Consider the following 24,056-nt stretch of genomic DNA (forward strand, 5'->3'; position numbering starts at 1 on the left):
TTTATGTAGCCTAGGTCTACTGGTTGTATGAATTTGGGATCTATCTTCCCAAAACTGTCCCAGAGTCTGTTTGGAATATTTATTTCTCGACAAGCTGACCAATAGAATAGGTAGCTTATACTTTTCTCCTATAGTGGATTGACATAGGCTAGTGATTTTGCTGTTCATTACTCGTCTTGTTGGCTGAGGAAAAGTAAATGTGGACAGTTTTTCTAACATGTTTAAAGTGCACATCAGAATTCGGTAAGAAGGAACGCACATCATTGCATCCTTGACTTGCATGTTCTGTTAATATGAATGACCATATTCTAAATGGGATTTCTGTCATTCTGAGCAATGTGGGTAGATGACCTAATCAGGTTACACACCCAATGCATAAGGGTCCGGTAAATTTCTCAAATGTCCGGTAAATTAAAATGTCCGGCGCCACATTTTCCAAACGGAAACCCCGACACACACACACACATAATTAATGACAGAATATGTGTGTGTATCAGTGTCTGTGTGTATAAGTGTGTGTTTATATGTGTGTGTGTATCAGTGTGTGTATCAGTGTGTGTGAGCATGCTCAGACTCAGATGGAGGAGTTGGAGAGATGAAGAGGCTCTAGAGATCAAGCGTAGGTGGAACAGAATTAGATCCAACTTAAAAAAAACACATGAAATCAAAAAGCGTGAAATAAAAGGGAATCAGAATTAATCCTTAGCGGAGTACAAGCTGTTCAAACACCCCACACAAGCAAATTGATGATTGGCTGCGTTCAGATCAGCTTAGACAGGATTTACGGGCGTTTAAAATGCTTGTCCACAGATTCCAGGCACTTGATCCTTTTAAAGGAAGCGTCGCTAACTCACCTGTTAACATTGACACAAGAATGCAGTGTGACATTAGACCTACTGCTATATTTCATTTTGGGTTTAGACAAAAATTGACAAATTGTGTCCTTATCCCAAAATGGCTGACACACTTAGCCATTTAGCATTACCTGTCAAACAATCAAATACAATGTACTCTCAAAAAAGTGTAAAATCATGATGAAAGTAGGCCATATAATGGGATATTAGCTGAATAGACAGGTAGAACATATTGACAGTGGTTATACATACTGAGCTGATGTGAGAAAAAACAGGACGAGAGGATAAATGGTTGGAGCCTGGAGGGTGTTTTTACTCTGCTACTTCTAATGGACCTATCACATTAACTTTCTTCTTCCTCATCATCATCACCTCATTATCACCGACTGTGTCTAGTCCTGTTCCTGTACATTTTTTAAAATCTCTCTCTCCCTCTCTCCCTCCCTCTCCCTCTCCCTCCCTCCCTCCCTCTCCCTCTCCCTCTCCCTCTCCCTCTCCCTCTCCCTCTCCCTCTCCCTCTCCCTCTCCCTCCCTCCAATCTGGAGCAGAGAGTAAAATCAGAGCAGAAAAGCACGTTCTGTCCATTACCGTGGTGAAACGGTACTTTGGGGAGTCTCAAGCACCGCCTGTTTTAAAATAGAGCTTTTAAGCGGAGAGGGCAGGTGGACAGAGGGAGGTGTGGGGGCAGACGGACAGAGGGAGGTGTGGGGGCAGACGGACAGAGGGAGGTGTAGGGGCAGGCGGCTGAAGGGAACACACACACGTGCATACACAGACACACGTGAGTGTGTAAAGTTGGTCGCGCTGCGAGAATCAAGACCCTAGTCTACCAACGCTGCCTGTCTCTATCTCGCTCTCTCTCCTCCTATCTTTCTGTCACTCTCTTCCCTCTCTCTCTCTCCAATCTGTCTATCGTGCTTACTGTCTCTGATTCTAGTTCTCTCACGCAGTTGTCTCTAGCTCCCTCAAACACTCCATATGCTCTTTCGTGTGTGGATAGATTTTTTTGACAACGTTTCCTCACTGAAAACCATTTCCAAATCCCACTTCAGTGCACACGCATTCACACGCACACTGGATATCTGCAGATTTCAGCTCTCATTCTCCCTCTTATCAGAGCATGTTGAGAGATCATCTCATTCTAACCTGTCTAAACACAGGACCACAGAGGGTGTACAGAGACCTCCAACCAGCATCACAGTGTGTGTGTGAGACCTCAGAGGGCATCGGAGTTTAGAGAACTCATTCCCCCGATTAGGATCTCAGCTGGGAATAGGTCTTAACGTGCCCTCCAGACAGCTTTAAGGGAACATCTAAAGAAACACTCAACCTCTCTCTCTCACACACACACACACAAATCTGGAGCTTCAGCACGTTCCCTCTCTTTGTACTGCTAACCGCCTCTCTATCTTTTGTCATCCCTTCTCCCTCTCTCACCCAGTCTTTTCTTTCTAAACTTCTCTTTCCATAACACTCTTCCCACTCCAAAGTCATTAATTTTTATCTTTATCAAAGCAAACCATCTTTCTCTCCGTAACATATCCCTCTCTCTTACCCACTCTTTTCATCGTTATCTTTCTTCCCCTGTGCGTAATTGAAACTTCTTTCCTCCCTTTCAGTTCTTCCGTCTCCCATTCTCTTTCTCACCCACCTTGTTTTCCCTCCTCCCTCTTTCCAATGTATTGTTTTCTGCCTCTTCAGTTACTATCATCAGAGCTCCATAGACCAGATAATGACAATAATAATCATTATATTTTTGATACGACACTCAAAGCTCTAACACATGAATGAACAGAGAGACTTTTATATACTATGGCAGGGTGAGCGACGTACTGTAGTGTAACGCCACAGTCCACTGGGCCACACATAACACAGGTAGTGAGGACAGCGATATGAAGTTCATAAATCTAACCTCAAGGTTGACAGGTAGGTGGACAGAGTCTAATGGTTATTTACAGGTAGGTGGACAGAGTCTAATGGTTATTTACAGATAGGTGGACAGAGTCTAATGGTTATTTACAGGTAGGTGGACAGAGTCGAATGGTTATTTACAGGTAGGTGGACAGAGTCTAATGGTTATTTACAGATAGGTGGACAGAGTCTAATGGTTATTTACAGATAGGTGGACAGAGTCTAATGGTTATTTACAGATAGGTGGACAGAGTCTAATGGTTATTTACAGGTAGGTGGACAGAGTCTAATGGTTATTTACAGGTAGGTGGACAGAGTCTAATGGTTATTTACAGATAGGTGGACAGAGTCTAATGGTTACTTATAGGTAGGTGGACAGATTCTAATGGTTACTAATGGAAACGGTTACTAATGGTTACTTACATGTAGGTGGACAGAGTCTAATGGTTATTTACAGATAGGTGGACAGAGTCTAATGGTTACTTATAGGTAGGTGGACAGAGTCTAATGGTTATTTACAGATAGGTGGACAGAGTCTAATGGTTACTTATAGGTAGGTGGACAGATTCTAATGGTTACTAATGGAAACGGTTACTAATGGTTACTTACATGTAGGTGGACAGAGTCTAATGGTTATTTACAGATAGGTGGACAGAGTCTAATGGTTACTTACATGTAGGTGGACAGAGTCTAATGGTTATTTACAGATAGGTGGACAGAGTCTAATGGTTATTTACAGATAGGTGGACAGAGTCTAATGGTTACTTATAGGTAGGTGGACAGATTCTAATGGTTACTAATGGAAACGGTTACTAATGGTTACTTACAGGTAGGTGGACAGAGTCTATTGGTTACTAATGGAAACGGTTACTAATGGTTACTTACAGGTAGGTGGGCAGAGCGGAAACGGTTACTAATGGTTACTTACAGGTAGGTGGACATAGGGGAAACGATTACTAATGGTTATTTACAAGTAGTTAGACAGAGGGAAAACGGTTACTAATGGTTACTTACAGGTAGGTGGACATAGGGGAAACGATTACTAATGGTTACTTACAGGTAGGTGGACAGAGAGTAATAGTTACTTACAGGTAGGTAGACAGAGGGGAAATGGTTACTAATGGAAATGGTTACTAATGGTTACTTACATGCTTCCTGTAGCTGAGCTGCTGTCAGTGGGCAGAGAACCGTTGGAGCGTTCCATCTGAGCCAGCCTGAGAAACACAGATACAGATACAGACATTAACTGGATGAGTTCATTATCTGGGTACAGAGGCAACCACTGGTGGCTAGTGCAATGTGACATAACATAAGCAGTGGACAGCAGACATCAGACATTCTAGCAGAGTTCAGCCCAACAGCCAGGGGATCAGCCATCACAACATGGGACCCAATTATGACATGAGATGGATTATGGTACAGTGCTGCACATGGCCGGGACGAGAGGTTCAAAGCCACACCGGTCAAATCCTATTGGGCACGGGGGGAGTGTATGTGTGTGTGTGTTGTGATAGATCTATGTGTTGGGAGGGGGAACACAGTTGATTACTGGCCCTGGCCTTGGCGCTCACACACACACACACACACATACAGACACAGACATACACAGACACACAGACACCCCTTGGTAATTAGATTGGGCCAGCAGATCAAAGGCTCTATTTATTGAGTTTGAGTCTGTCTGTCTGTCTGTCTGTCTGTGTGTGTGTGTGTGGGGGGCTGTAGCGATTGACCTGTGGGTTAATGGTTTATGAAAGGGAAAGATGGGTGAGACCAGGGGGTCAAATCCATGTCAGAATAGCATATGGAATGGCTGGTACTGAGGGGGCACAGTAATATTGGCAGGGGGGCTAGTCCTACTTTGTCTCTGCCTTAATGGACAACAGTCATACCAAGTATGTGCAAGGTTTGTGTGATGGTAGTGTACAGTACCTGCTAGCATACTGCTCTATCCTGGAATGAGTGTCATCATGAGAGAACTGGGGTGACTGGGAAAGCCTGGAGAGAGGGAATGGAGGGGTGGAGATGGGTACAACATGAAACACAATAACAACCACAAATACTTTAATCAAATGGATAAATGAGCAGCTAGAAATCTATGAGAATATAATAAACAAAGAAAGAAAAGAAACAACAGAAGATTGTGATGATTTAGGAAGCCGGTCAGGAGTTACTGCACTGCTAATGGGATAAGAGGAGGTTAGGAGATTTTGGTAGTTTTGGTTGGTCAATCAAGCAGACAGGCAACATGCGGTATGACGGCTTAGCCTGGGGGTGGTTGGGGTGGGGTGGGGGGTGAGTTTTGGATGCAGGGACAGGGAAGAGAACAGGACTCTGTTCAGGGGCATTCTGATCTCGAGGGCGCGGGGCGTGCAGATACTCACTCATACTGCTCCGGACACATGCTGATGAGAGTGACGGGACTGTAAGAGAAACGGAGGGAGGGAGGGAGGGAGGGAGGAGAAGAAAGCCACCACAGAACATCAATCTTTAGGGCCACATCACATGAACAAGGTCAAGAACCAAATGCAACAGGAGGAGAGTACAGGTGGTAGGGTTCCAACCAATGATGTACTGTATATAAACCCTGGCTTGCTGATGCTACGTATTGGCCATTGAGAGACTTTGAAGCCATGGCCAGCCATATTGGCACTCCCCAGTAGGACAAGTCCTTCATAGGAATGAATGGAATTCTACAGTATTTCAATTAACTGTTTCAAGGACAAAATTACATTTATTTATATATTTTGTTGTTGTAGTGGAAACAGTAACATTAGTAATTAGTAAAGTATACTTTAAGGAAAATGTTTTTATATATTTGTTCATGTTTTATTTTTATGTTTAGATCACATAATGTAATTTATGAATTAAGGTGTCTGTAATAGAACAAGCATGGTAAAAACTAATGTAGACATTAATAAATGCATTTCTATAGCTTCCAAAGGTGGGTGGTACTAAGATGGAAGCAAGGTGGCTTCAACACAGCGCCTCCTATCAGTCATATACATATACATACAAATCATTGGTTCCAACCAGCAGCTATGCTTAGAATAGCCAGAAGGGGGCGACAACAGGGGCACGCAGAAGCACACCTGGTAGATGTTGCCCTTAGGCACAGATCTAGGATCAGTTTGCCCACCCCAAATCCTAACCTTTACCATTATTAGGGAAAATGCAAAACTGGCCTTAGATCAGCATCTAGGAGCTCATCCAAATATAATATCCCCTCTAGTCTAAGGGCTATGGTCCAATGATTTCTAATGATTCAACTATTAATTTCCAAGTGATATTGTAATTGAGTCCCTATTTAAATAATTTTAGTAGAATATTCCCTTACGAGCAAGACTATGTAGCCCCAGGCCTGTACTTACTGTAGTTGTTAAGTATGCTTTTTAAGTTTCCACACTGATTACAAGGACATTTGCCGCTATTATTAGGCATACTTGACATTTACCAGCAATACCAAAATGATCAAGAGACCATATTCAGTCTGTCTTTCACTTATTACAGTGTCATTTAATGTGCAGTCTTCAAAATGAACATATTTTTCTAAACATACAGGATGTACTGCACAGCGCACACAGATGAAACACCTTTGGCAAGGGAAAAAAATGAATTTAATCTAGCGAGAAAGAACGGTTGCTAAATATAGATGTGCTAAAGGAAGAGAAGCATCTTCTTCTTTTCGAGAAGGAGAGGATGTTTGAGATGCTAAAATAATTGCTTGGGAGCTCTGAAGGTTACTTGTGTTTTTGTTCGCAATGTGAAAGTGGAGACATTCAAACAAAGCGCTGCATCGTGGGTATGTGTCTCTCGCAGTGGGAAAGAAAGCAGTAGTCGTCACTTCTCTGCCCGCGAGGAGACTCTTATTGCACCAGATCACTCAGTGAGGGAGAGATTGAGCTATTTGGGGCTGCTGTCTGCGGTGTCCTACCACTTTGTGCACCCCCGTCAACTGGTGCCATTAGGAAGTGGGCTTTTTCACCTGAGAGCAGCAACAACCAGTGTTTGAGTTGATTTGTTTAAAGCCATATACTGCTGTGCTGAGCTCTTCCAGTTTTTTCTCCTACTCACGACAGGCTGGGCCAGGGGTGTTGTAACCTCCGGATGGGTGCACTCTTGTGAAAAAGATAAACAGAGCGAGAGAGGAAGGGAGAGAGGGAGACCTTGGGAGCGTTTAGCTCTGACAAATGTTGCTGTTGCTGTATAGAGTGCAGTCAGAACAGGCAGCAGGAGTAAGGGGCCTGGAGAGTCAGTGATGTTGAGCCTAAAGAGTTCACTTTTCCCTGAGATGGCAGTAGGCCAAAGGCCAGTCCAACTACAGCCTACCTCTCTGGGCCTGGCTATACGGAGTAACCAGTTATCAAGCACAGCAATCAATAGGACTGATATTATCACTGTCAACAACCCACAGCTGTGGATATTTTTTTGGGATTGTACAATATGACAAACAAAAAGCAAACATGTAGATTTACTAGTCTATTTCTGACAAAATAACTTTTCTTTACAAAGTGTGTGGAGGGCATTTGTCTTTCAAGAAATAACTGTTGTTATAACTATTTTCTGGTACATGTTTTCTGGTAAATCACACATCTCTGCATTGAACCATGTCCCTGGCAGGCAGAGTGTGTCTGTGTGGGTATTATTGTATCAGACAAAGTGACTGACTGGGATGTACAAAGACAACAGTAGAGCCAACGGTAATGGACCTTGGCAGGGAGACAGACACACTGAGAGACAGTCAAATACAGAGTTTTAAAGTTAAGAGGAAGGATGGGCATTTTCATTTGCAAAGCCTTGATGAGATGACACTGTGTGTGCAGAGTGCTGAATATACTGTGATGCCAATTCTGATACTATAGAGAGATGTTGCTGGAGTGGCTACAAACTATTTTTACAAAAACTAGGCTACATGGTACCTAGTTGTGTTGAGTAAAAGGTTGTCCTCATCAGTATGGTTTACATGATGTTGTATTGTGTCATACAGTATATTGTACCTTTTCACTGAATACCAATAAAGTTATTAAATCCAATTCAAATCCTGAATATTCTGAACACACTTCAATAGTCTTGAAAGACAAGCTGGCCTGACACTCTTTTCTCTCCTCTCCTCCTCTATCAAGGGGGTTAAGAACCCCTGTGTGCACTCTGACACCTTTTCATGCCTCCTGTCAGAGAGCGCAGAGACAGCCAGCCGCCAGCTAGACAGACAGAGGTGGTGCTGGGAACACGGAAACACCGCCATATGTTCAGAGGGGAATATCATTAGCCCGCGCTCGCTACCACATCCTACGCTAGGGCTTTCCGCTCAGTTTGACAGATGTGTGTGTGTGTTTTCAGAATGTGTCTATATCTGTGCTGTGTTATTGACTCCACCCAAATCAAATCAAAAAGATAGAGATAGAGAGAGAAAGAGAGAGAGAGTGACAGAGAAAGTCTGAGTTAATGTGTTTTAAGACAAGTCCCCAAATGCACAAACTCCAATCCACACAACTCCTAAACTCATCAGACTCCCTGCTAGAGTTAACGTAGTGTACAGTCTTATCCTGAATACGGGTTGTGAACAGCACATAACACACCAAGCTAGGAGGATCAGATGCTTCTTTCACATTAACACACATCTCTGTGTCGTACCAGAAATCCTATTTGGCGTGTAATGAAGGAAGAAGAGTTGGGAGGGAGTTAACAGTGGGTGGGGTTCTGTGTTCTATAGGTGGGGAAAACGTATGAGGAAACAGAATAACTGTGACCAGAGATAGATAGAGAGAGAGAGAGAGAGAGAGAGAGAGACAGATAGAGAGAGCGAGGGAGACAGGGAGAAGGAGAGAGATAGAGAGAGACAGACGGACGGAGAGAGAGAGGGCGCGAGAGAGAGAGCGGGAGAGATGGGTGCTCTCTCTCTCTCCCTCCCTCCCTCAGAGATGGCCTGATTCACTGTCTCCACACACTGAATGTCAATGTGTTTCTGTGTGTGCGTGTGTGTGTATGTGTGGGCTTAAAAGTAAGAATTGCCTGTTTTGTTACCAGACTTTCAGCAGTTTGTGGATGGTAGAGAAGCCAGGTGGGGGAAGAAAAGTGGAAAATGAATGTCATGGAATAGTCATATTTCTCCAAGTCTCCAGTTTCTTTGCAGCTTTTTAAGGAATCTCGCCCCGATTTGCCACCATTTCTGTCAGGTAGACAACGCTGCAGGAGTCATTTCTCAGGGATAGCGGGAGGAAGGGGGGAAAGGAGAGACAGAGTGGAGAGAGGAGAGGAATGAAGAGGGAGGGGCCATCTATCTGAGGTGTGGCTGTGGACATCTGGACTGTGTATGTGTGTGTGTGCGACCGCTCGTGTGTGTGTAACTCCAGGCTATAATTCACAGTTTGTTTTTAATATCCGCTTTCACGATTCAAGTAGAAGGAGAGAGAGAGAGAGAGAGAGACAGAGACAGAGAGAGAGAGACAGAGAGAGAGAGAGAGAGAGAGAGAGAGAGAGAGAGAGAGAGAGAGAGAGAGAGAGAGAGAGAGAGAGAGAGAGAGAGAGACAGACAGACAGAGAGAGGGAGACAGAGGATCTGTACAAAGATGGAAAGATACTGAGACAGAGGATATAGCAAAGAAGGTTCAGATCATAGAGGGGGACATAACTCACACCTAAAGGGCACTCACCACCCGCCACTAGCATCTGCATAATCTGTAACGCTAGTTAAACACCATTACTGAGGATTTATGTGTGTCTGAGCGGGCGACCGGTGTAAATCGAGACAGACTCACTCCAAAGTAGAGCAGCAGCTCTGTGCAACACAGGAGATATATGGCCTGAGTATGCCAGGGGGTATAACGGTTTACAGACCGGAAGTGTAAATTAAAGTGTTGATAGAGGGCTCACCCAGGCAACACAACAACCCCCTTCCTCCCAGGTACTTACGTCTCCATATTGTCTCCTTCTAGAATCGTCTGGACCGGTAGGTAGCCCAGCCGGGGGTGCTTGGCAAAGTACTTCTTGGAGCGGAACTTGTTTTTCAGCACCTTGGTGAAATCACGCATGTCCTCACCCGAAGTAGTCTGGAAGAGTGAGAAAGGGATGAGAAAGTTTATAAGAAGGAGTTCATTAGCAAATACGTGTGGTCCTCTGTAGCTCAGCTGGTAGAGCACGGCGCTTGTAACGCTAAGGTAGTGGGTTCGATCCCCGGGACCACCCATACACAAAAAAATAAAATAATGTATGCACGCATGACTGTAAGTCGCTTTGGATAAAAGCGTCTGCTAAATGGCATATTATTATTATTATTATATTCTCAGAGAGTGGCGGATTCTGCTTTGCCAGTGAAAGTCAAATTACCACAGTGCCCTGACCTAAAGAGGAATTGTTCTTCCTAGGATTCAGGGAACAGCTAGGGAGATTCAACTTCTGCAAACACACACCGAAACAGGGGAACACACATAAACACACTGTGACGCAAAGGAACACACACATTCTAATGAGTTCATACGGCTTTCAACTAATATGTAGACCACAACACACCCAGAGAGAGAGAGAGAGAGAGAGAGAGAGGGCGAGAGAGAGAGAGAGAGAGAGAGAGAGAGAGAAAGAGACATCTCAGTACTTGAGAAGGAAGGTTTGTGTGTGGAGCTTGAGTAGTGTGTTGTGGCAGGTAGGCTACTGGGCTAGAGAAGAGTCCGTAAAATCACAATAGAGACTTGTCAAACTTGTGCCCAAACAACTACTTCGGAAGACCGAATAGACCACCGCACACAATTTATTCTACCATGTTTTTGCTGAATAATTAATACTAGCAATGTGGGAACAATCAAATGAAAAAGCAATATTGTGCACATCAAATAAACAGTGGGACTGATATGAGAAAACTGAGAATGTTTCTAAAATGACTGCAATGGGACCCACGGCGGCCCCATTTTACACAGCATCATATTGATCTTTACCTCCTAAATCAGGTTATGGTCCTAGGCATCTGCTGTGCCTTAGTATTAATATGTACTTTATCCTTTTTGGAGACATTAAAGTACCATCAAATGTGTTTTGTTTCTGTGTGGAAGAGAGGGTATTGTAAATGTGCTATTGTTGGTTTAGAGAGGGGCTACTCTCTGAGGAAATAAGTTTGATTTCATTTAATAAAAGAGTATCTCTATTCAACACATGGTGTGTAATAAAGTATTTATTCCTCCAAGTGGACTGTGGTTCTGAAGTAACAGTGAGAATCAAAGGTGTAACGTCACTGTTTTGTTAGGTCTTCTCCAGTAAAATGGTTCAGACAGCCAAGAATCCACAATTTCAAACTCATCAATTTAATAGCTTACACTAATATCCCTTTCATACACAGACCGAAATCTCACTCATTTACCATGCCTGCTTCTTTTAGCCTGCATTTTATCTGAAAGGGGTGGTAAAAAAACCCACCTAAAGACCTAGTCATGATTCCTGCATTTTCACAGACCCTGTAACCAAAATACAGGTATCAGGTTTGTGTAAATGGTTCTCTACTTTTTTGCAGGTCAATTAATTAACACTTCCATTGTTTAACACCTCCCTCATTTGAAATGCAAACAGCCCCCATTGTTTAACAACAACCCACTGACCCCACCCCTCCCAATTTGCCAGTTACCCACTGATATGTATAAAAGGTGTATACGTAAAATAAAGTGGTAAATAAGGGGTTGTTTGAAGGGGGGTCCTATAAACATTGGCTAATATTTTTTACAGGTAATATACTATATAATCTGTCTGAAATGGGTCTAAGTCAGAAACAGCAAGGCCTGATTGTGTATGGGTAAGGAGTCTGACATTGCAGTTTGACTTTCTGCTTCATAACTGAAAGCTAGAATATTATTTGCCCATGCTTAAACATGACTTGTATAACGTTTTCATCCCACAGTCACTGGAGGCTGCTAGCATTACATAGCCAGGACAGGAGTGATTGCTGTTCCTCGTGGCTGGTGGTCTGTATCAATATCCAGGCTATCACATTTGGAGATTGAAAAACTAAATTAAATCACCAAAAGAAAATAAACATATTCCCCTACCAGTCGAAGTGTGACATTCAGCAATATTCCAACGCTGTGCGTGAGCTCTACTAATCTAAAAAGAGAAGACTGTTCAATTTCTGCAAATCCCCTCCCTCCCTCTCACCTGAAACTGTCACTCAATCATAGTGTGTGAAAAATGCCTTTCAGAAATTATAAACAGCTCAAAGAACAAAAGTATTTTACTGTTCGCTCGGTCGAATCCAATTTGCGTTCCGGGCTCCTGAAGAAGTTGATGTAGAAGGCAGGACAAGTTTCAGAAATCAGTGATTTGGAGAATAAGGTGGCACAGAGGTGCGTGTGTGTGTGTGTGTGTGTGTGTGTGCGTGTGTGTGTGTGTGTGTGTGTGTGTGTGTGTGTGTGTGTGTGTGTGTGTGAGTATGTGTGTGTGTTCCTCACCGGCGTGCAGTACTCCACCATGGGGTAGTTGAGCTTGTGGCCCTTAGCGGTTCGTCCAGAGAAGAAGCAGCTCTGACACACGTCATAGTTAAAGTGCTTCAGACTGCGATACCTAGGGATGAAGGGAGATGGATAGTATTAGTATTTTATTAGGATCCCCATTAGCTACTCTTACTGGGGTTCACACAAAACATGAGACATTACATAATACAGAACATTAATAGACAAGTACATCACAAGGACAGAACTACATACATTTAAAATAAGAATACACGCTTTCATACATTTCTGTCTTCATAATCATTTGATTCATAGACGCTACTGAATGCAATCAAAAAATGAAAATGGAAATGCAATAACAAGGAGGTGTGTTGGAAATAGGCTGACACTTTTCACTAAATTCCTGACGTGAATATAGCCACCTTGATTCGATCGAGACAGAGAGAGAGAGAGAGAGTAGAGAAATAAGAGAATAAAGAGTGATGAGATTTCTCAATTTCTCTTGCATGTGTCTCACATACGTGTGTGTGTCCTGCTCTCAACTTGGCTATTCCAGGGCCTCACAGGGAGCTACCGATTTTCTGTCACCACTTTCTCTCGCCAATTCCTCTGTGAAGATCAAAATGGAGCACACATACACACCCAAACCCACGGTCTAAAATTCAGAATGACACCTGCAGCTCTATCCCAATGCACCTTATCATCGTGCTCAAAACAGAATATAAAAGACATCTGTAAATTGAGATGGGCAGAATTCAGGCAATATAATCAAATAAAATCAAATAATATTTGTCACATGCTCCGAATACAACAGTGAAATTATTACTTACAAGCCCTTAACCAACAATGCAGTTCAAGAAATAGAGTTTATTTATGGTTTGGGGGTAGAAGCTGTTAAGGAGCCTTTTGGACCTAGACTTGGCGCTCCGGTACCGCTTGCCGTGCAGCAGCATAGAGAACAGTCTATGACATGGGTGACTGGAGTCTTTGACAATTTTTTGGGCCTTCCTCTGACACCGCCTAGTATAGAGGTCCTGGATGGCAGGAAGCTTGGCCCCAGTAATGTACTGGGCCGTACGCACTACCCTCTGTAGGGCCTTACGGTCAGATGCCGAGCAGTTGCCATACCAGGCGGTGACGCAACCGGTCAGGATGCTCTTGATGGTGCAGCTGTATAACTTTTTGAGGATCTGGGGACCTGTGCCAAATCATTTCAGTCTCCTGAGGGGGAAAAGGTGCTGTTGTTCCCTCTTCACGACTGTCTTGGTGTGTTTGGACCATGATAGTTTGTTGGTGATGTGGACACCAAGGAACTTGAAACTCTCGACCCACTCCACTACAGCCCCGTCGATGTGAATCGGGGCGTGTTCGGCCCTCCTTTTCCTGTAGTACACGATCAGCTCCTTTGTCTTGCTCACGTTGAGGGAGAGGTTGTTGTCCTGGCACCACACTGCCGGGTCTCTGACCTCCTCCCTATAGGCTGTCTCATCGTTGTCGGTGATCAGGCCTACCACTATTGTGTCGTCAGCAACCTTAATGATGGTGTTGGAGTCGTGTTTGGCCACGCAGTCGTGGGTGAACAGGGAGTACAGGAGGGGACTAAGCATGCACCCCTGAGGGACCCCCGTGTTGAGGATCAGCGTGGCAGATGTGTTGTTACCTACCCTTACCACCTGGAGGCGGCCCATCAGGAAGTCCAGGATCCAGTTGCAGAGGGAGGTGTTTAGTCCCAGGGTCCTTAGCTTAGTGATGAGCTTTGTGGGCACTATGGTGTTGAACGCTGAGCTGTAGTCAATGAACAGCATTCTCACATTGGTATTCCTTTTGTCCAGGTGGGAAAGGGCAGTGTGGAGTGCGATTGAGATTGCGTCATCTGTGGATCTGTTGGGGCGGTAGGTGAATTGGAGTGGGTCTAGGGTTTCTGGGATGATGGTGTTGATGTCAGCCATGACCAGCCTTTCAAAGCACTTCATGGCTACCAACGTGAGTTCTACGGGGCGGTAGTCATTTAGGCATTTAGGTTACCTTCGCATTCTTGGGCACAGGGACATGTAGGCATTACAGACTCGGTCAGGGAGAGGTTGAAAATGTCAGTGAAGACACTTGCCAGTTGGTCCGCGCATGCTCTGAGTACACATTCTGGTAATCCGTCTGGCCCCGCGGCCTTGTGAATGTTGACCTGTTTAAAGGTCTAGCTCACATCGGCTACGGAGAACGTGATCACACAGTCGTCTGGAACAGCTGGTGCTCTAATGCATGCTTCAGTGTTGCTTGCCTTGAAGCGAGCATAAAAGGCCTTTAGCTCGTCTGGTAGGCTTGCGTCACTGGGCAGCTCGTGGCTGGGTTTCCCTTTGTAGTCCATAATAGTTTGCAAGCCCTGCCACATCCAACGAGCATCAGAGCCGGTGTAGTAGGATTCAATCTTAGTCCTGTATTGACGCTTTGCCTGTTTGATGGTTCGTCTGAGGGCATAGCGGGATTTCTTATAAGCGTCCGGATTAGTGTCCCGCTCCTTGAAAGCGGCAGCTCTAGCCTTTAGCTCGGTGCGGATGTTGCCTGTAATCCATGGCTTCTGGTTGGGATATGTACATACGGTCACTGTGGGGACGATGTCGTCGATGCACTTATTGAAGCCGGTGACTGAGGTGGTATACTCCTCAATGCCATTGGATGAATCCCGGAACATATTCCAGTCTGTGCGAGCAAAACTGTTCTGTAGCTAGTATCTGCGTCATCTGACCACTTCCTTATTGAGCGAGTCACTGGTACGTCCTGCTTTAGATTTGTCTTGTAAGCAGGAATCAGGAGGATAGAATTATGGTCAGATTTGCCAAATGGAGGGTGAGGGAGAGCTTTGTATCCGTCTCTGTGTGTGGAGTAAAGGTGGTGTAGAGTTTTTTTTCCTCTGGTTGCACATGTGACATGCTGGTAGAAATGAGGTAAAACGGATGTAAGTTTGCCTGCATTAAAGTCCCGGCCACTAGGAGCGCCACTTCTGGATGAGCATTTTTTGCTTATGGCCTTATACAGCTCGTTGAGAGCGGTCGCTCTCTCTCTCTAAGGTAATCTGATTGATGACAGAGCCCATAGCAATACATCAGACAGTAGAGCACAGTACACCCCACGTCCCACGCCCCATTACACAGCAACATGCAGCGTATTACTACACAGACATCTTTCATTAGCCTTGACACAGACGGCCACTAATTAATGACTATGGGATCTACACTGAGTGTACAAAACATTAAGAACACCTTCCTAATATTGAGTTGCACCCCTCCACCCCCCTTTGCCCTCAGAACAGCCTCAATTCTTTGGGCATGGACTCTTCAAGGTGTCGAAAGCGTTCCACAGGGATGCTGGCCCATGTTGACTCCAATGCTTCCCACAGTTGTGCCAAGTTGGCTGGATGTCCTTTGGGTGGTGGACCATTCTTGATACACAAGGGAAACTGTTGAGTGCACCTACTACCATACCCCGTTCAAAGGCACTTGAATATTTTGTCTTGCCCATTCACCTTCTGAATGCCACACATACACAATCCATGTCTTAATTGTCTCAAGGCTTAAAAATCCTTCTTTAACCTGTCTCCTCCCCTTCATCTACACTGATTGAAGTGGATTTAACAAGTTAACTGGTCAGTCTATGTCATGGAAAGGTGTTCATGTTTTGTACACTCAGTGTATATTCTACTTTGCATTATCACTGGATAACCAGCTCTGCTTTAGAATAGGGTGTTGGCCATTGGGAACCTCAAGTCTAGACTGTGCAACACTATTCAATCCACATTTTTTCAGCTTTCTCTCTCTATCTCTCTCTCTCTCCTTACCCTGTCTCTCTTCCTACTTGCCCTCTCTTTCTATCCCTCCTTACCTTCGATCAATGACAGACCTCGAAAAGCTTGTGTTCTGTCAAATGTCTGCTGGTATTTCTGTCAGACATTCTCTAGCTGGTGTAACTACTTAGTGAGGGACCAGAGATAAACATTACACTAGACACTAGGCTCTGGTTAGCATGGTGACTGATATCATACCCCTAAACAATATTGTGTTTAGCCTGTGGATATCTGAGGTCTGTTTAATCATAAGAGTGTGATTCTAATGAACTCTTCTGACATTATGTCAGAAGGTGGTGTGTGTGTGTGTGTGTGTGTGTGAGAGAGAGAGACAGAGATAGCGAGAGAAAGAGAGAGAAAGCAGTGAGAGTCTTTGAGACCCTAACCCCCAGTACCCAGTGGACGTCCCTTTGTGTGTGTGTGTGTGTGTGTATGCGTGCGTGATTCTAGACGTCCTTCTCCAGACGGTATTTAGTCAGGAGTGTATCAGCTGCTGACATTTAGATAAATGCCTGCCCTCCGGAGCAGGCCTGCCCTTTCTGCTTCACTCAGAGCAGGGAGACCAGCACACCATCAATCCCCTGTGTGTGTGAGTGTGTGTTGGGTGGGTGTGTGTGAGCATTAGAAAATGTGTGTGTGGGTGGGTGTATTCAATGTACAGCTTCTCTTGCTCTGTATGAAAGTGTGTGTTAAGGAGCTAACGTTGAACGCAAAGTTGCTGTGTGTGAGTGTGTGTGTGTGCACGTTCGTGCGTACGTGGGTCTAAGTGTGTGTGTTTACCTGAACCCTACAATGGGGCACTCTTTACAGATGTTACACTTGGCCTGGTGCTTGGCGGTCTCAGCAGCCGCCACTCTGTGTAGCACAGGAAGCCATACCATAGACTGAGGCTCCAGCCTCATCCAATCAACAAACTGCCTGGGCTCCAGCTCCACCTTATTGGTCACCTGGACAGGAAGAGGAAAGAAGAAATGCGGGTGTCAAATCAAAGTCAATTCAACTACTAGGCTGCGTCCGAAATGGCACGCTATTCCTTAAATAAAGTGCACTACTTTTGACCAGGGCCCATATCAAAAGTAGTTCACTATACCAGAGAGGAAGAGACAAAGTGAGAGGGTTTACTCCGCCCAGAATCTGTCCATGTTAAGCAGGTCATTCATTATTAAGTGAGGAGTTTTTGTATGGGTGGAATGAGAGATTGTCGAATTTATTCAAGATGAAAATTAATTGCTATTTTGATACGTGAGGCTTATTTGATCTAACAGAAGTTTTGAAGTTTCGTAATTCTTCGGTTGTTACGAGTGTACTGATATAAGTGTGATGCACGTGACATCCCGGCAACAAAAATAAATAAATAAATAAATAAATAAATGTTTTAAAGGAACTCAGTCCGGCTTTAAACTTACTCTTGAAAGTTGTTATAGTAGAATGCACAAGGTAATGCATCATCAGTTCCTCTTGTCATGTTAGTCATTGCATACCTTAGAGAGCTATTTATAACTTGTCATAAATGTCCAGATCAACTAGCCCATGTCAGCTAACGTTTTTAGCCCATAGATTTAGTTGTAATTTTTTAGTCACTCAAATATCACATGAATACACATCAGACATGGAGAATTTATAGAAGTGCAAGAACATGTGCTTTAAAATGGCAAGATTTTCATGGCACCCCATGACAACATTTGTAGAATTGCAGGAAATAAGCTTTAAACCTACAAAATTCTCTCCACCAACAAGATGTGTGTGAACAGTTTGTGTCATGAACTGTGTTTGTGCCCATAGAAATAGACGGCGCGGGATGTTCCCCAATGCTGGAAAGGGGGCCCGTGTGAAAAAGTTTAGGAACCTATAGTGGGTATTAAATCCCTTTACACCTCAAGACGGCTGCTGTACAAAACACAGCCCACACATCTGACCTTTCAGTTGCCACGGCTACCCACAAAGGTCATTGAGTAAACATTCTGAGAGGGAACTCTTGGGACTCGAGGAAGAAATTGTCCACAGGTCACAACATGCTCGCATGCACACACACTGCAAACACGCACTGAGAATCAACATGGCTTGGGTCAAAGAGGGGAATGTTGAAAACCTATCCCTGTGTGTGTGTGTGTCTGTTCTGTGACCTCTAGCTCTGTTAGGGCTAAATGTCAGATAGAAGTCATAGAACCCTGAGATCACACACACAGACAGATGGAGACATGAAGAACCAGCTCTGGAGTGTCAAGGCATAGAGCCAGAGAGCAGACACCTCCACCTATACTTCCCTAAATCTTCCTCCCTCTCTTCTCTTCCTCTCTCCTCCACCTGTCTCCCTCCCCTCCTGTCCCCTCACATCGTCTAGGTGGCAGAGTTACGGCAGTTACAGATCAATTACCCCTTGGAGGGAGGAGGATGGATGGATGGCGAAAGGGAGTGAGGAGTGAGGTTGAGGACCGTAAAACAGGCCGTATTTATGGGCCCCCACCTCGTTCATTACTGCCCCATTAAACCAAATGTGTGGGTGACTGCTCTGCACTTTCTGGCTGATACAGGGAGGTAAGTCATCAGTCAACCATCAACCGTCTGGCTGTAATGCATTAGGAATTGTGCCGTGAATATCACTCGTCTCCCGAGTGGCGCAGTGGTCTAAGGCACTGCATCGCAGTGCTAGCTGTGCCACTAGAGATCCTGGTTCGAATCCAGGCTCTGCTGTAGCCGGCCGCAACCGGGAGACCAATGGGGCGGCGCACAATTGGCCCAGCGTCGTCCAGGGTAGGGGAGGGAATGGCCAGCAGGGAGGTAGCTCAGTTGGTAGAGCATGGCGTTTGCAACGCCAGGGTTGTGGGTTCGATTCCCATGGGGTACGAAAATTAAAAAGAATAATGTATGCACTAACTGTAAGTCGCTCTGGATAAGAGCGTCTGCTAAATGACGTAAATGTAAATGTAATGGTGGTGTTGATGTGGGTGATGGTGTGTGTGTGTGTTAGTGTATGTGTATGTGTGTGTGTGTGTTAATGTTAATGGACTCCCGAGTGGCGCAGCGGTCTAAGGCACTGCATCTCAGTGCTTGAGGCGTCACTACAGACCCCCTGGTTCAATTCTAGGCTGTATCACAACCGGCCGTGATTGGGAGTCCCATAGGGAAGCGCACAATTGGCCCAGCGTCGTCCGGGTTTGGCCGGTATAGGCCGTCAATAAGAATTTGTTCTTAACTGACTTGCCTAGTTAAATAAAAAAATATATTTAAAAAATGTATGTGTGTGTGAAATGGGGGGAGATAAAGGAAAGAGAAGGTTGTAGGTAGATAAGAGTGGTGAAGCGACAGGAGAAGGGACTGTAAAGACAGCTCCAGGTTGGTAGTGGCTCCTGTTAAACTGTTAAACTCTGTGTGACATTCCCAATGTCAGCCGAGCTCCATCACCATGCTATTTTAGGAGCCCGAGTGGCGAAATCAGGGAAATTTACTGCTTCCTAATTTAATGCCGCCACTGAATTTATGACTGACGAAACACGAGTCAGGGAAAATAGAAAAATGCAATGTGAACCCAAGGACAGGGACCAGCCAACCTTGCATTTGAACGTTCATAGTTGGCCATATTGGTTATAGTGGCTATAGTGACAACGTTATGGTACTTTCAACCGCAATAATACAAGGTGTGTGTGTGTCAATAAACACAATGTGTTGCTGTGTGTGTGAACGCTTGTGTGTGTGTATACTGTGTATACATACGTGCTGGAAGCAGCTCCGGACGCTGGGTTCAATGTTGCTCCCTCCGAAGGCGGCGACCTCTCCCAGCTGCCGTGGTATCTGGATGGCGTCGTGGAGCAGCAGACCCAGCTGTCTCTGGTCACACGTATCCCCCGACGACGCCACCTGACTGAACAGGTCTGGAGGAGAGAGAGAGAGAGAGAGAGCGAGAGAAGGGGAAGAGAGAAGGGGAGGGGGGGGTGAGACTATACAAATACAGTTTTTCATCCAAGCCTCCACTGTCACTCTTTATCAGTGAGTATGTTGTATGAGTCAGCGTGTTGTGTAGGTGTATTAATAGCCCTATGTGGGTAGTCATCTATCAGAGCTCAGGGAGGAGAAGATAGAGTAGAGGAGTCCTGGTGAGCTGAGCAACCCTGTCAGAATACAACCCAGAGGAATCGACAGTCCCGCCCTCCCTCTCTCCCGCCCTCCCTCTCTCCCGCCCTCCCTCTCGCTCTTCCCCTCCCTCTATCCCTATTTCACCCTCTGTCTCTGTAATCGCTTATCTCCTCAACTATCACAGGAGAGCAATCAATTCCCCATCAACCCCTGCTCTGAGGGTATGACAGGGCATCTGCCCATCGTTGAGAAGGGAAACCTCTCGTCTAGACGTACACACACTATATTTTTGTTTAAGTCGTAAAACAAAACAAAACCAAATTGAATGCAACAGCTCAGTTGATTCTTGTCAGGGCTCTTTCTGCCTTGTTACTCACAGATAGGATAAAGAGAGAGAGAGAGAGAGAGAGAGAGAGAGAGAGAGAGAGACAAACATTGATGAACTCCCATATCTGTTAGGCCAAATACTGCAGTGTGCAGTCACAGCAGCAAGATTTGTGGCCTGTTGCCATGAGAAAAGGGCAACCAGTGGAGCACAAACAACATTGTTTACTTCAATTAGGGGAGGGGTGGTAAGGTTAGGGGGAAATAATCAAGGAAAAAAAAAAATATATATATTATATATACATTTACAAAATATATATTGGAAATGATACAGACAATTACATTGATGGAAGCCACAATCTATCTGCAATATTAAAGCTGATCGACCCCCCCAAAAAATACAAAATACAAATTTTACAACATTGTAAATACAACCTAAATGTATCTGTTTATTTATTTTCTCTTTCATACTTCAACTACTTGCACATTGTTACAACACTGTACATAATATAACATTTGAAATGTCTGTATTCTTTAAAAACTTTTGTGGGTGTAATGTTGACTAATGTTTCCCTTGTTTATTTCTCTTTAGTTTATTGTCTATACCATTTGCTTTGGCAATGTAAACATATGTTTCCCATGCCAATAAAGCCCTTTGAATTGAATTGAGAGATCGAGAGAGCGAGAGAGAGAGCTGGAGAGAGCGAGAAAAGACAGGGATGCAGTATAGCCGGCAAGAACGATTGAGAGAGAGAAAGAAGACAGTAGAGAGTGAGAAAGGCGATCGAGAGCGGGGGGGTGGGGTGTGGCTCGCCTATCTGCCTGGTGATGTCTTTGATCTCTGTGTGAGACCCTGCCTTGATGTCAGCTCTCCTTAAGTGGAGTGGTAATGGCGATTCTATGATACCGTGCATGTGTGTGTGCGTGCATGCAAGTGTCTGCATGTGCACAAACCAGCCTTGATGTCAGCTTGCATTAAGTTAAGTAACTATGGCTGTTCTTTCAATACTCTCTGTGTGTGTGTGTTTGTGAACCTGCCTCCACGTCTCCTTGAGTAGCGATGGCAGTTCTTCGATAGTGCACTTCCCTAGAGTATGAGCCGGGCATACTTATTCAACCATGAGCAGCAATGCGTATCAGCTTCATAAGCCTTTATAGCCACTACGTAGGACATCGTTGTCATGAAACTCCAAATCATATGAGCCCCAGACTTTCTTAATATTTCTACTCTGACTCAAACGTCCTGCCCTACAATTATAATTGATATATACACAAGGTATCAAATTGAGAGTCAAATTGCTATGTAGCTGGGTTCTATTTTGCAGTGGTGGATTGTGCTACTGGTGATTTAGTGAGTTGCTGTGGATGGGTGTCTGGGCCTGACAACCAATGTGACCCTAAACGAGAGGGACTCGCCCAACCATGCTTGATCTCTTTTTGAGACTAATAGAAATTGCCAGTGGAACGAATAGGCTCAGGGACAGACTCCACGTCACAGGAGGGGTAGAGAAGGAAACTATGGAGGGAGAGGAAGAGAGAGGAAAGGTAGAGAGGGAGAGGGAAGAGATAGAAGGGGAGAACAGAGCGAGAGGAGAAAATGAGAGGACACAAAAGCAAGGGAACAAAGTGAGGACAGAACGCATGTTTTCTGAAACGACAAAGCGTACTCCCCGAGTGCAGCAGCCCTAGCCACATCCCTAAGCCCCGTGCAATGAAACAAAATAAATAAATACAATAAAATACAAAACAAATGGGAGGTCTCACATCCAATTAGATGGGCCATTCACTGGCGTCCTCTGACACGGTGCAGCCGATCGGCACCCTGGGTAACTGAGCTGGGATTACAGCCTGGCATTGGGGCTGTTCTCAATTCACCTCAGTGTGTGTGTGTGTGTCAAAGTGTGATTTAAGTCTATCAGAGATTGATAAAGTTGTATTATTTATTCACTTCAGTGTGTGAGTGTTTCTGTGTATGCTATGTGTGTGAAAGGGTTTTTGTGGGATGTTTGGTACTTACATTTGTATTTCTCCTCCAGATGGCCCTTGGAGAGCGAGAGCAATCCTATCTTCATGGACAGGACACGGATCTTCCCACTGCGTCCACTATAGAGGAAACACACACACAGTGGACCATTTTAATGTATTTTTTTTACGAGAGAAAATGACTTCTACAAGGTGTGTGTGTGTGTGTGTGTGTTTGTGTGTGTCCACGTACGTGTCATATACATTGAGAAGCCAGTTGAGACACATGTCGACACACAGCGGAACATTGACCAGGTCCTTGTACTGCTGCTCCAGCCCATCGTAGATGGACGTCAGACAGTTAATGACGTCAGGCACCGTCAGCAGCTGGGCATTCTGGGTAAGCTTGTGCTGCTCGAAGGTGCTCTGGGCCACATTCAGATCCAACAGATCCACTGGAGGGAGGGAGGGAGGGACTTTTAGATTTTTCATAGTTGTTTACTGAGACCACTCAATGGCAACAAAGAACATTCCAAAATGTCGAAGAGCAGTGGAAACTGCCACAGCAAATGACAGAAGGCTGTAATGACAACACGGCCACAGACAGGATATGAGGTGACTGTAGAGTAGACGGTGGTGTGACACCGGGGCAGCAGGCCAACCAATTTATGTTACAGATACTGGAGACACGGCGCAGAGTTAACCTAATTAGCAGTTTAAGGGGAATCCTGCTGTGCGAGTGTGTGGGAGATACACACAGACACACACATCTCAGTGGGGGATCATGAAGGAAAAACAAAACACCTGCTAACGGGAAGGAGTTTGAGGAATATATAGAGACTTTTTTCCTCTCTCTTTCCTCCCTCTCTCTCTCTATTGCTTTATCTCTCCTCCCCCTCTCTCTCCTTCCCTTCCTCCCTCCCTCATTCTATAATAACTAATAAATACAGATCTGTGTCTGTGCTTTAGACTTCAGGCTTTGACTTGTAATCTAATGGGTGAAATTGAATCTGAACGCCCTCAGTCCAAATCACTCAGACGTACAAGGAGCTCTCATCTCATCATCACAAGCTAATGCAATATAATATTAAAACCCAAAACGCCTGAATCATCTAAACTCATTAACACCCACACTAACTCATAACGACACACACACACACTCTCTCTCACTGCCCCCTACTCTCAGCACGACAAACCCACTCTACCCTCTACCACAGAACCACAGAACACCCCTACTCTCAGCAGGACCAACCCACTCTACCCTCTACCACAGAACACCCCTACTCTCAGCAGGACCAACCCACTCTACCCTCTACCACAGAACCACAGAACACCCCTACTCTCAGCACGACAAACCCACTCTACCCTCTACCACAGAACCACAGAAATAAGAAAGTGAAGCAGTAAAGTTTGGAGCTCTCTAAATAACAGTATAAACTGGGTGGCTCGATCCCTGAATGCTGATTGGCTGACAGCCGTGGTATACCACGGGTATGACAAAACATTTATTTTTACTGTTCTAATTATGTTGGTAACCAGTTTATAATAGCAATAAGGCACCTCGGGGGTTTATGGTATATGGCCAATATACCACGGCTAAGGCCTGTATCCAGGCACTCCGCGTTGCGTCGTATATAAGAACTTATCCATGGTATTTTGGCCATATACCACACA

The 24,056-nt window shown here is 44.8% G+C and overlaps 1 protein-coding gene across 5 annotated transcripts in view; it reads right to left on the reverse strand.

The window, feature by feature from the left end:
- The window catches only part of utrn (utrophin), a 263,392-nt gene that overhangs the window by 25,368 nt on the left and 213,968 nt on the right, over nt 1-24,056 (reverse strand). For all 5 annotated transcript variants that reach the window (XM_045210194.1, XM_045210195.1, XM_045210196.1 and 2 more), the window contains 9 exons: nt 22,636-22,837; nt 22,438-22,523; nt 19,737-19,894; nt 16,806-16,972; nt 12,191-12,302; nt 9,678-9,814; nt 5,150-5,188; nt 4,698-4,763; nt 3,914-3,979 (listed from right to left, as the gene is read on the reverse strand). In XM_045210194.1, coding sequence (XP_045066129.1) covers nt 3,914-3,979; nt 4,698-4,763; nt 5,150-5,188; nt 9,678-9,814; nt 12,191-12,302; nt 16,806-16,972; nt 19,737-19,894; nt 22,438-22,523; nt 22,636-22,837 — 1,033 coding nt within the window. The remainder of the gene's footprint in view (nt 1-3,913; nt 3,980-4,697; nt 4,764-5,149; nt 5,189-9,677; nt 9,815-12,190; nt 12,303-16,805; nt 16,973-19,736; nt 19,895-22,437; nt 22,524-22,635; nt 22,838-24,056) is intronic.

Source organism: Coregonus clupeaformis, chromosome 33, assembly GCF_020615455.1.
Source record: "Coregonus clupeaformis isolate EN_2021a chromosome 33, ASM2061545v1, whole genome shotgun sequence".
Taxonomy (NCBI): Eukaryota; Metazoa; Chordata; class Actinopteri; order Salmoniformes; family Salmonidae; genus Coregonus; species Coregonus clupeaformis.